At 36.5% G+C, this 14,255-nt stretch overlaps 1 protein-coding gene across 10 annotated transcripts in view; it reads left to right on the top strand.

Moving 5' to 3' along the window:
* The window catches only part of LOC132453827 (glutamate receptor 2-like), a 55,332-nt gene extending 43,354 nt beyond the window's left edge, over positions 1–11,978 (top strand). Inside the window, exons 17-20 of one of the 10 annotated variants that reach the window (XM_060046805.1) lie at positions 2,657–2,771; positions 5,299–5,427; positions 5,762–5,937; positions 8,486–8,627. In XM_060046805.1, coding sequence (XP_059902788.1) covers positions 2,657–2,771; positions 5,299–5,427; positions 5,762–5,932 — 415 coding nt within the window. In that variant the 3' untranslated portion in view covers positions 5,933–5,937; positions 8,486–8,627. Of the gene's footprint in view, positions 1–1,783; positions 1,899–2,656; positions 2,773–5,292; positions 5,428–5,761; positions 5,938–8,485 lie in introns of those variants that run through there. The other 9 variants (XM_060046803.1, XM_060046804.1, XM_060046802.1 and 6 more) reach the window with 9 other exon arrangements.
* Positions 11,979–14,255: the final 2,277 nt, after the last annotated feature.

Below are 14,255 nucleotides of genomic sequence, written 5' to 3'. Positions count from 1 at the left end.
GCATGGATGAATGAACATGTCAGTGCTTAAATACTCTGTATCTAACAAGGGGAGATAACGTTAAAGGGCATTAGTACAACATCCCTAGGATATTACAATCCTGCAAAGATTTGTTTCAACTTGTCGTTATGCATCTAGGGAATCAGAGTTTACATAAGAGGGGGATTGTTTACACGTGGTTTGTCTCATTGTTTTAATTGTCTTAATCCTTCATGCTCTGTCTCTTTTCCATATGAAAGTGGATAGTTTAAAAGCAACTGATGTATTTTGATCACAGCTAAATCAGCATTCTTGAGAAATGATTTGGGTTATTTACACAACATGCTAGAAACAGAGATGCTAAATAACTAATTTAGTAATAACAAATGCCAAATTAAAATGAATCAAGCATTTCTTTTTCATTCTAAAAACATTAACAGAATATTTTTTAAATGTTGCTGAATGGGAATTTTACCTCCATAATATTGGCCAAGTCTCTGCTCCTAGCATTATGTTGACTTGTGTATTCAGACCTTATGTTAATTGATATTGTGAATGTTACAATTGTATGAGCTGAATTGATTATGTGGAATGGGTTCAGTTTAGCAATTGGTTTTCATTAATCATCAAATTTGCCAATGGCAATCTATAACTGTGTTACCCATTCAAAATAATTGAACTAAGTCAAATAAATGAGTGATTAAGTTGCTCAAACAAACTGAACTGAGCCCAGGCCAAGCCTCTGATCTGAAATGGAGGAATACCAATAATTTATTATACACGACATTTTTCATGACACACATCTCATAATAATGATTTAATCTATTTAAATATATGAATTGAAGACAATTATCAAATAGGAATTGCACTAATTAGGGTCCATGTCAATTTATAATAATAGTAATTATATTTATAAAGTAATTGTAAAACATTTATTTTACAATTAAAACCATCTCCCCTTGAAGGTAAAATCAAACCTTCTACCTTGATATTAACTCAGAGTCAAGGCAAGTTTCCCAGTAGATTGTAAAACGTGTAATCCCTTGATTCACTTGAAGTTCTTATGCATGTAATGTCAATGACATGTCATCCATTGATGGCTTCATACAAATAACCTTATGTGACAAGTTCAGAAGAGGTTCCGATAGGATTCCACTGTGAACATGGTGCTTTATCGGCCATGTTTACCTTCTAAAATGGATAATCACATAAAAACACATAACTAAATAATCCAGTCACTAAATAATCCAGTCACTAAAAAGGATTTAAGATAATTTGCCAAAAATGTAAATAATACAAAATAAAGTATCAGATAAGAACAGAATAACTACCATTGTATTCGTGAGGAATGTGGCTGTAAGAGAGAGCCAGGCTCTGAAACAAGAAGAACAGTAAAAGCGGTGCAGTGGGAGGAGAGTTGTACTTGTAGCCCACCCTCCTCTATACCATAACCTCTTACCTTGGCTAACCATTACAACATGTGTGGAGGCGTAGGAACCTACAGTACCCTGCCCTATAGCCTCAACCACATCTCCAGCTTGCATCAAGTTTTTTTTTTTTACTCAAACAGATTTTTTGCCTGCAAGGGGAAATGGTTAGATTATGCACTTAAGTATGTTGTGGCCACTATGTTTACACATACATAGTTTAATGAAAAACTGGAAATCTCAGCCAAGACGGTCTTGCAGGCAGGCTTTTGCTGTGTTTACTAGTGTTCCAAGCATGTGGTTTGGTATGATGCTAGCTACTGTAAACCATCGTCTAGACCCTGAGCTAACTGCTAACAGCCACTGTGTTCATGTAGAAACGCGGTGAACCTGGCGGTGTTAAAGTTGAACGAACAGGGCCTTCTGGACAAACTGAAAAACAAGTGGTGGTATGACAAGGGAGAGTGCGGCAGCGGAGGAGGGGAGAGCAAGGTTAATGCACACATGCACACACAAACACACACACACACTCATACTACCCACGAGGTGATGTAGAACACTTGGTAAGACTTTAGGAGTTTAATCCATCGAAGCCAACACAGACAGCACTTCATATTTGCACACACGTGAAGAGTGCAAAGGTGAAAGATGCTTTGGTCTGTGGTGGAAGCTCTGAGGTCTGTGCTACCCCCCCCCCCCCCCCCCCCCCCCCCTTCCAAGCGATGCATTGCAGCCCATCTGGTTGAGGTCAGGGTCCAGGCAGCATCACAAACCAAGGTTAGGTTCATGGGACCTCAGACCACATGGCAGCCGCAGTGCTTATCGCCCTTTTACGGCCTGTGAAGGATCCATGGATTAAAAGAGTTTGATAGAGTCGACAAACTCTTTGTATCCATGTCTTCTGTCTGAAGTATCTCCGCTGCACAGTGAGCAGAGAAAGGCTTTTCATCTGCAGCATCTCTTAATCTCTTGTTCAGGGGCCGGCAGTAGCAGCAACACTGCAATACAACCAAATTGAAATCATTTACATCAATTAAAAATTATAAATCATAGATGATATAATGTATTCTTTACATTAAATATTATATTATTTTTGACCTTAAAATTGGATGTTATTAAGACGCTTCATGTTAATTAAACAAAATGTAGTCCAGCCATTGGTCCCCCAAACAAGAGTTTCAGAACTGCTGCCTCGCTAATAACATAAGATAACATTGATAATGATGTTATTTATGTTATTCTCATTGAAGAGTGCCAGTAAACCTTGCGGTTTTGAAACTGAATGAGCAAGGAACCCTAGACAAGATGAAAAACAAGTGGTGGTACGATAAAGGAGAATGTGGCTTCAAGGACTCCACAAGTAAGGTTAGTTCTGTGTGCCCAGAGTTCAAACCTATTAAAGCACAAAGTTAATCTCTCCTTGCATGAATATCCTGCAAGGTTGTTTGGCCCAGAGTGTTGGTATTTGTACACACATCAATCAGACTTAAAGGGCAGTGTCCTTTGTGTGCACTAAAGGATTTAATGGCATCTAGCGTTGAGGCATTGCAACCAACAGAATACCTGCCCACCCCTCGCCTACTAATGACGTATAGAAGCTACGCTGGCCTGTAAGGTGCCAGTAGCTACCTCAAATTCCTTTATAGATTTATACATTTTATTTTGTTATTTAGTCTGTAAAACCAATAGCTTACAGGCAAGACAGTGATTATGTATACAAATTCTCTAGAACCGCCTGTCCGTTCGGGACTACTGTAAAAACATGGCGGTGCAATTTGGCGTGTTCCATGGATCAGGGCCCTGTGTGGATTTAAAGGGCTAATTCAGAGGTCATGAAAACACAGCCATTCCTACTTCATGGGATTTTCTCTAGTCATTATCTTATACTTATGTAATATTAATTCATATTCCATTTCTGTCCTTAGATGCCACTTAATTCTGCACACACTGCACCATTCCATTAAAGTGGCAATCCTCAAAGATCGTCTGTTTTTTTTTAGTTTGCTAACTTTCAGTGACTTAGGGCTACCAAGAGTTTGCATAACAAGAAAATATGATTTTGTCTTTTTTCAGTAGATGGGTGAACTGAAACGTAAATAGGGCAAACCTTTGTTTCCTTGGACAAAAAAGAAATGGCCTTGAATGCCTTGATTCATTCAAAAAGGAAAATTGTTTTTAATTTGTGGTGTAGGCAAGTAAGAAAATGCTTATTGCCTTTGGGCAAAATCAGAATACATGTTTTTATATATATATAGCGGCCTCCTCCATATGCTTTTCCCATGTTGTGGTTGTCTCAGGCATGATGATAGCTCTTCTATTATTTTACCAGGAGGGCTTGGCGCACTTCCTTCTTTCTTACCTTGTTGTAAGCTCTGCTGACACTGATGGTTACCAATGTTTCAAGAAGAAAATAGTTATCACTGATCACTGATCAATGAGAGGACTGTGACCTACTTTACACTTTTGCACACTCCATCTGAGTACACCCATTCCCGTACTTCTTTTGCTTGTCCTTCTCATGGTTCTAAGGATCCGTAGCAGCATCTCATGTTGGGTTTCTGCCCAGTCCTTGGATTCGTGCTTCTTCACATCCTGAATATCTCTTTGGTATCGTTGCCTTGGGTCACATGCCTTGGCTGGCTCTGCTGGTGTGATCACTGCTTCACACACACTTCTTAGCTTGTTCTTGGTCTCTTTGGTGTCCCTTATCGTCCTTGCCTTCTTTATAAAGCTATGCTAAGCAATGGCCTTTCTGTTTCTAATACAGCAGCCCAAATGGGTTTGTGAACCAGCCTTTTGATCTTACTAACTGGTTTCCCTAGATCGATCGATGACAGTAACAAGATTGTTATCATGCATTCTCCTCAAGCCCATTAAAGGGTCTGTAGGTACGTTTTAAGAGCCATTATTTGAGTGTTATTCATGAGAAATTAAAGAGCCACCATCAGCTAGTGAGTTAAATGTGCAGTGGAATATGTGTAGGGAGTTGCCTGCTTCTTGTATTATCCAATTTAAAATATTTCTGATTTCAGATTATTTAATCTCTTCCCTGATTGGTTCGTAGAATCTTGCCTGGTAATCTTGCCTGTCAATCATAGGTGCCTGAATCAATTATTAACACAAATGAAAGGAAGAAGGAGGAGGTGCAATACCAGTAGTATTGGAGTATAAAGAGACTCTTATTCCTATATTAAGCCCTCCTGGTCCGAGGAAACTATTGAATTACTAGGTTTAATCTGAAGGGTTGCCACTTTAATGAAATTACAAACAAACATCTGTGTTGTCAAATGCAATGTCTGTCAGATGCCACATGAAAACCAACCAAGCTAGGAACAGTCTGTAGTATATTATTCTGTATTGTCTACATAAGGCTGTGTGGCAAGTATTACATTATTGAAGTTTCCATAATAATCATTTCGAGCTCAGCAAACAGTCTGTGGATTTGTAGATTTATTCTGTCAAGCCACTCTTTGTATTCCATTCTATACCTGTGCTTGTACATTATACTTTGTTTCCAGACATACAATGTTATTGTTTTTATTTTGTTACAATTTTGTCTCAATTTAATATATTTATGGCATCTTTCTAGAAAGCAGCTAGATGTATATGTATGCATAGACAATAATGATGACACAATCTGTTTTGTAAGGATCTATCAGACTTAAGTTTGAAAGATCTACTTTATGTTATAACAGTTAAAAATAAATCTAGGTCTCACATTTGTGTTATTGATTTCCTCAACTCCCTTCCAACAATGCAACAATTTGACTGGATTTATTTGTGTGTGTGTGCATCTGTGCATGTGTTTGTGTGTGTGTCTGAGTGTGCGTGTGCGTGTGCGTGTGCGTGTGCGTGTGTGTGCGTGTGCGCTTGTGTTTTCACCCAGGAAAAGACGAGTGCTCTGTCCCTCAGTAATGTTGCTGGAGTGTTCTACATCCTTGTGGGTGGCCTGGGTCTGGCCATGATGGTGGCCCTGGTGGAGTTCTGCTATAAGAGTCGCACGGAGGCCAAGAAGATGAAGGTATGGATTAACAAGTGGGAATATTCAATGTACTGACTGGAGAAAGGAACACAAAAACAGTATTAGTGAGTTGCCAGACATTGCAAGCAGAAGGTAAAAATACAATTATGGATCATCATATGAAATTCTAACAACAAACAGGCCATTTTTGGGACACACACTGCGCAACTTGCGAATCACAGGATATTTTCGTTTGAGGAAAACAATGACCAATAACGTTTTGGTTCAAGATTTTGCATGAAGCTGCAAATGGCCTTACAAGATATATTGTATGGCCATAAGGGGGACATAAACACTCTTCTTAACCCTTTTATACTTTACATTTTTTTCAAAGGTGGCAGCAACCACATTGTCCTCCCCTCAGCACACACAAAACTACACGCATACCCTTTCCTCCCCTCAACATCCCCCTAACTACAACCTGCAGTCTCCTGGTCACCAGCCAAACTACGCCACCTATAAGGAAGGCTACAACGTCTATGGCATCGAGAGCGTCAAGATCTAAGACGGGTAGGAGAGAGATGACTCCCGGCTAAAGTCTACTTCACCTTGCAGTCATTGATAGCTGGTCACACTAGGTTTTGCCTCCTAATTACTAATATTTAACTGTTACACATCTATTGTTCTGTACTTATCCATAGCACTTATAATTAAAAGGAAATGGCCTTTCCTTAACACACAAGGAAAGCCTTTTCTTGGCATTGTAGGAATTTGACATTTGTGGTTATTATTAATGTCATTATTTAGTTCCAGAGGCATCAGTGTGTTGGCCACAGACCACACTGGACAAAAGCTATCTTTGGCTGTGAATTTACCTGCTCAACCTTTTTTACTTTTCACCTCCTCAGTTGTGTTTGACTTGTTTGTCCGTATTATCCTGGTTGTCTTCTTACCTCACTGAGCTTCCCCACCTTCCTTGCACCTCCTTCCTGTCTTGTTACTTTAGTTACGTCCTAAATATAAACCTAATAGCAGAGCTACACTGAGTGTGTAAGATAGGACTCCATACTTATTCCATCTGTGTCAATGCACGGCATCTCCTACAGGCTAGCACAGTTGGGTTCTCATAATCAAATTGTTAAGAGGACAGCTTTGCTAATGTTAAAAAAAAAAGAATTATATACATATAAAGTGCAATGCAGTTATATCCATCATCATTAATTATGTATTTTAATTTTGACCTTTAATTTGACCTCTGCATCGGCCAAATAGCTACCAGCCCCAGGGATATTATAAAGCCCAGAGCCATTGCTACCATATGTGTACTGCTTTCTGTAGCTGCAGAAACTGTAACCGATTAAACAACATATGTGACGTAGAGTACTGGTCAGGATGACCTTAACTATTTAACTGTAAATAGCTGTTAATAATGGTATAGGTATGGCCGTATAAGCAGTATATATAGTATGTAAGTGTTTCACTTGCAGTATTGACTTAAATTTGCTCATAAATATTCTATCTATTGATAATATCTGATAATTAATCTAAAAGTTAAAACTTTAGCATACATTCTCGGTTGTTTATAATGCGTGACTATAACGATTTATTTCTAGCACTAGCTCTGAACAGACAAATGCAGATGAATGACAGAGATGGGTACGATTTGAACGTATAACAAAAGCAAATAATATACAAATGAAGAGACTGTTAATGTAACCAATCGCACTGGTGCATTGATTGTGTTGTTTTAATGAGGAGATGCAACAGAGATGGAATGAAGCCTTAAAACCAGTAACCTGTAACCCTGTTATTCTCGCCCACCCTCTTTTCCTGTTCTGTTTTTATTTCTCCACCTCTCTCTTTAGCCGATCATCCTCTCGTTAGACTAGCATTAGAAAATCATTTCTCAGCTTTATATTGATTGAAAGTTCAGTTAAAAGAGAAGTATCCATGCCATCTCGTAACATTGTGTAGGAAATCCTTTGATACTTTACGATCACCTATATACACACCAGTCACACACACCTTTTAACTGCAAATGCTGTCTGTTGAAATCTTAAAATTCTATACAAAGGGTGAGTTCATGAAGTCTGTCTGAATTCAATATAAGTAAATTTTTATTAAAGCGTTTTCCAAATTACAAAATAATAATGAAATGAATGTGCATGTATCTTTAGTTTTAATATGAAATTGATGTGAATAAGTCTGCAGTAACGTTATTTGGGTTTAAACGCCCATCTAAATCATGGGGAGAGCCCTCCATACGTTGGGTGAAGCAGAGCCAGGCCGAGTTATAGTTATTAAGTTATTCAGTTAGATGAGAAAAGTGAGAAAAATAGATATTCATAGCATTACCACTTGAAATATAATGAACAATAATCCATTGTTTGTTGGCATACAACGTTTTAAACCATATCAATACATAGCTAGCCATTTTATAATTGCATATAAATATTTTATAGATATACAATATATATATAACAAATATCATAAAGCATATACGACAGTATTGTTAATAAATACGTATATATACAGATCTATATACTAAGGGAATTAGATAAACAACTAATAATTTTTGATGACAAATAGTATGTTCCAAAGATAACATACAAAGAAAACATTCCCATTGAACATGTCATTGCTTAATCATTCCACCATCTAAACTAGCGAAACAAAACCACTAACATGCTTGACATGTAGAAGCTCAGCAATCTTTCATGTTAACGAACGTTTTCTGAGCTTGATGTTGAAGATGTACCAGATATATTTTTGCCATTAAGTGATGAGAGGGGGCTAGGGGTTTCTCCTATTGAATGTTTTATTTACATACATTATAACGATTATAATACGTTTCCTATTTTTGTTGAAGATGTACGATAATCTTCTCCCATATTTTTGTCATTACGTGATGAGAGGGGGCTAGGGGTTTCTCCTATTGAATGTTTTATTAAAATACATTATAACGATTGTAATACGTTTCCTATTTTTGTATTTTATTAAAGGTAACGTTGACTTGTTACAGAAATGACTATATGTAATTAATGTGGGCAATACGGTCAGTTACAGGTGATAAATGTTTGTGTTTTTGATTGTGTGCTTTGTATTTTTCTTTATATAGATGACATTTACAGAAGCGATGCGCTCAAAAGCTCGTCTGTCAATCACAGGACCGACCAGTGAGAACGGTTGTGTGCCATCGGCCTACCTCCGCCCAGGATTACCCATGAGTCTTAGCATGACCGACCCGTCCTGACCACGTCCTGACCCAGTGCCTTACCGCCAAGCAACAAACTCTTTTTTTCATCAGACCCCTATTGAAGAACTGAAACGTGTATTATTTTCTCCATTAACTTATAATTAATTCCAGTGTTTGATAGTCTTACTCTTTACTCTTTTATCATCACCAAAAAGTCACACTTTCACTCAACTAATCCTCTTTTCCAAGGACTCATGTCTTCAACAGATTTGAGAGGTTGAAACGTATGACATATTTTCCCTTTCCTGAAGCGTGTGTGGCAGGCTGCCTCCTAGGACTGCCCAAGATACACATTTAACAGAACAGCTGGCCTGGCCAAGGCCTCGTTTGTTTCCATCGTGGAGACAATAACGATAAAGCACAGCTGAAGGATTTTAAGCCAAACAAGCTCGACTGATTCCAGGATGTTTTGAATAAGCAGTGTGTTGGAAGACATTAGGAACTATGTGTTGACTTTTTCTGTACATATAACAAAAACTACTGTGGTGTCTAGTCATTTATGCTTTAATGCAAAGGCATAACAAACACAAAAAATAACACAAATTTGCTACCACCAACTACAAAAAACAAGTGCGAACTGAAAAGAGTTGAGAGAAATATGTAGAAAATATTGATATACTGAAAATGTAGTTCTGTAAGATGATGACAAATTTAATTAGGGAAATTCTAAAAGCTAATAATTGTTTTTTACTTCAGAAATCCTATATTAGTAGAGAATTTAAAACCTGACAAATGCATGGACTGGCATATACTGTATTTACAAAGTATCAACCACAAATGCAAATGCTCATCATAACAATTTCAGAGTTCTGAATGAACTGGATGAGGTGCCAAACCAATGACTGTCTGTTCCATTTTCCTTGTGAGAATAACAGCAGTTTATAATTTAAACTGAGCCAATTGGAACTTTTAATGCTGTGAGGTACCCATATTTAAAACAATTTAAAAAACGTCCTTTTTTATAAATACACTGCACTAATAAAGACAATGCTATTGATGAGCAGAATGATGATGAATTTAAAATAATGGTATTTGAGTGAAAAGATGATAGGGATGAAAATGGAAAAAAAAGAATTGCATGTTACTTGCCTAATTTAGCCTTTTGTTGAAGATTAACATATCAGCCATTAAGCTGTACGCTTGGCTGTATTTTACTGTTTAATAGTAAGTATATTAACAATGTTAATTACATGTTGACATGGAAGACAATGTTATTTATATAGTGTACGACTACCACTGTCATTTTGGATTGTGGACTTATATTTATCATAAACAGAAATTTGATGTTAATTTGTTTTCTTCTCAAATAGGTATTAAAACGAATTCTGAGATTAACTCATTGTTAACCATTGGGTATACCTCATAAGGACGGCTGTTTCATGTATTTACCATAATTTCACAAATACATGTAAAGGAAATACCACATTGAAAAAAGCTAGTTTCAAAGAAAACCGTTTCGTTTTGAGATGTTTTTTATTTAATATAATATTATTTCTGATCTAGCCATTAACTTTCATTGTTTTTTTTGTTTTGAAAGATGTCTTTGTATTTGAAAAACATACATAGAACTCTGCGTGTCTCTGTGACATAAACTGATACATTTTCCTACAATAACTTTAACGAACAGACGTGTTCGCTTTTTTACCTTGGATTTAAAAAAAAACATTAAGACATTTATAGGCATCCATTCTCATGGATCATTTCAGAAGAAAATGTGCCAACGGAGAGATATCCTTTGTAATATAGTTCAGTTGAGTAAACATTTAAAAAATGTTCAGGTTATCATTACATAATACTAATGATAATAAGTGAAAACTGTACAACTTTGTCAATGTTAAATCCCAGGTTATTCTCATTATGTGAGATGGAAAAATGAATTAAATAAAGATTAGTCAGGTTAAGAAATAAGGTGAAAACTTAATTTTTTTAATCATTTAATGATTCTAAATGGTCAGGTTCCAAACAAAAGATACTGTTAAAAACCTAGGATCAAAACCCAAGAAGGTTAAAATAGAAATCTAAAAATGATCTTTTGGAATCTCAAAGAGGCACAGATTACATAATATCCCCATAAATCGAATGTGCTATGGAAAGATAGAATGTTTCTTCATATCCATAATCAACATTTAAAAGAAACGAAATACTAAAATCAAACCACATTACTCAATAGTAAGGTATTAGGACATATTTTTTTGTGATAGGATATCAATAACCAATTCATTTATTATAGTTGTGGTCTTCAAATAACCTGAGATTCCTTAATTCTTAATGTTTGCAAATGTTTTACACTGTGCCATACATCTTTTTCTCAATGATGGCTTAGTGCAAAAAGCTTAAAGGCAAGCTTACCAACCTTTGTTTAGATCATATTTTGAGATAATTAGTGCTGATCAGTCTACAAAGAACCCAGAAACAATGTAATTGATCTGAATATAAGAAATCAAATATGGGTAATCATATAATGTAAAGTCATCTGTCTAAATGCCCAACCGGGGACTATAATAACAAATTGATTAGTGGCATTATCAAATGATGATTATTTAATGATCAAGTATTAACTTTGTTGTTGATATTATAATATGCTAAATAATAACATCTTTCTGATCATTATGTCTTTAAAAGGGACATTTTATACAAAATTCTGTGTTATGTTTTCCCAGTTGCTCACCATTTCTTGGCTGTATGAATGCAGAAAAAAAAAACAGTATTACATAAAATGTAATCACATTGAGTCTATAATGCATGGATGCTTAATGTATTGCCTATATTTTAAGCCCAGCTATAGAAGAATAAAAACATTAATTTATAGATAGGCCTTTCTACTTTGATTCACTAAAGTTGCCATCGGTTAGAAATAATCAGGTTTATTAAAAGTTTTGTTTCATTGGAAACATTTGCATTGTTTTAATTCATTTGTATATTCAACCATAACATAACATCAACATAAATGTAATATTTGCAATTATTTAAAAGTTATATAGTTTGGAATGACTGCATATGTATGTGTGACTGACTGCTACGATTTTTAAGATGTTTTGCAAATAAAGTTCAAGTAGAACCCTCTACTTGTTCATTAGATATATAAAGGCATTGCAAGTATTTAAGTTATGTACAATCTTTTTTGAAAAATATTTGTTTTAAGTAAGCCTTCTTCTGTCATTTTCCCATTTATAATCGAATCCTTCAACATTCAAAAATACCTTTCTTTGTGACCTGGTCTAAATCCAATCAAGATTTTTTTCGTTCAAATTCAATAAAAATGTCTGCATTCTGGTCGTTTCATACATCTTGTGATGCACTTGGACACTATATGGAGGCTATTTATATATTCAGAATAAAATTGAGTTGCATATTGGTGAGTGGTTTAAGTTGTTTCTTTTAAGTTGTTTCTAGTTATCATGCCACAATTCAATGTCGAAGTAAAGATGAAAAGAGAAAAGGATCAATTGTATTCAAAAAAGGTTAGTCGCTTTTGAGTCTTGATGAATAAAGTTACAGTAGCCGCGTTTACATGGACACTTCTGATCCCATTAGAAGTGGAAGAACAGCTCAATCGGAATGAAAAGTGATCATATTTACGCCATGGCATCAGCTGCAGTAAATCGCATTTGGTCCGTTGGTCATTATTGAAAATAATAACCTTCAGGGCGAAGCAAGACACCTCCACTTTGCATCGGGGTACGGTTCGCCCTGAAGGGGCTTATTTTCCCGATAATGACCGGCGTTCTGTAGCCTACAACATTATCCCTTACGTATATCATATAAGTGCAGACCAACATAACGGTTGTGCGTGAGAGACAAATGAACGTAAGCTTACCACTTTTGTAAATGGCATATATACACAGTACATTCGGATTGCATGATAGGAATAGATATATTCCGATTAGAAATCCAATTGGATCAGAAGTGTCCATGTAAACGCGAATGATGATTCACTGTCGAGGTCCTGTAAATTACGTACAATTATAAGCCACAGTTGGGGAACAAGGAAAATATCGGCATAAGCCTGTATCATAAAACACGTTTCAAGAAATTACCTCAGGTAAAGGGATGTCAATGACAGCATGTAATTTGCTAGCGGGTGTTAGGCATGCTATCATGAATCGCTAGCTTTATGCTGTAATGTTTCTAACACCCCTATAAGATAAGAATGGAACAACCCGTTGTCTGTGACAGACCATCTGCGTCACAAAATGAGCCATGGAACGACATACGCACAGGTAACGGCTTAGAAATGTCGCGTTAACACAACCAAATGTGTGTGTAGAACATAATATTTGGATGTGTTAACGCAACAAAAAGTGAAAATCCCATTAATATTCTGCATAGAGGTTTTGATTATACGCCATTATGTCGTAACCATCCATGGTATGCTTACCACCAGGCAAGTCATTGTGAAACAATGGAATATGCTCCTGTAAAAGTTAAAATTTTAAATTAAGTTATCAGAAAAACATGTTTTATTCACAGTGTAATTTAAAAGCACTACACTACCCACAATCCTAAAGTGTAACACAACATCTGATTGGTGGAGCTCGCTGTTACCATGGAAACGTTGACCACACCCACGAAAGGCCAACGATTACCACAGAGCAACCATGATTTACCTTTCTGACATGAGGCGTTTTTTTCAGGCCATGTACTGTCATGTTTGTGAGGGCCAGCTTGTGGTTTCTGCTGGGCCAGTATTAACGACTGTGACGCTAATTGCGAGTGCAAGTGACGCCAATACCCTGAATATGGTCAACGATACATGTCATTTTTTAGAGCCAACTGCCCATCAAATTTCAAGTAGCCTGGCCACCCTTTGTATTTACCCAATTCCAGCAGGGGAAAAGAAAAACGATAACAAAATATACAAATTATTTAAAAGTTGTAGAAAATGTTGACTTTCTCCAAGATTTTGAGAATTAATTAAGCATCACTTCTGGGTCAACAATGCAGGGGCTGTGGCCTAAAACAGGCTCAGTGTTTCCACTTGATACCATCTCAAATATGAACCCTTTTTGTGTGCAATCCTGGGAGCCCAGCAAATTTACGAGCAAATTTGTGTATGGTCGTAGATTCGTCTTACTTGCCAAGTTATATTTGCTCTGGGCTGGCATATGCAGATGGCCCCGCTTCCGATCAGACCTATCACAACTGCATCTACGTAACATGGTGCGGGTTTGATACGATGACCTTACAGTGGAGCCCCTGGCGTGCCATTGAGGCATTTTCAACAACCAAGATGTGTCAAACATTGTGTTGATCTGAATGTTGTAGGTATATCCAATTGCGTCCTAAGGCCTTTTTGACTGCGGTAGTTGATGATGCCCCTTTGAATTCGATAAAAAATGAACTGAGATGTTCAAGAATAATGTCTAATTGGTCTGGCAATATAAGGCTAGGCTAGCAATTTGTACCAATTCAGTAGAATCATGCATTAACAGTTGAATAATGTATTTGAACAATTGGTTGTGCTAGGAAGAACTAGAAACTTTCAATAAACTTTGCATAATAATAATGGGCAGATGCAAAAATGTTGTCTTTAACAGCTTTACAGTAATTTGATACTTCAAAATATCTGGCATGCGTACACAAAGAGACATTTACTTAAAATGCATTAAAGTGCAGACACTTGCACTTGGTA

This window comes from Gadus macrocephalus, chromosome 3, assembly GCF_031168955.1.
Source record: "Gadus macrocephalus chromosome 3, ASM3116895v1".
NCBI classification, from domain to species: domain Eukaryota; kingdom Metazoa; phylum Chordata; class Actinopteri; order Gadiformes; family Gadidae; genus Gadus; species Gadus macrocephalus.
The sequence above is the reverse complement of the archived record's forward strand: the minus strand, read 5'-3'. Positions and strand labels throughout refer to the sequence as shown.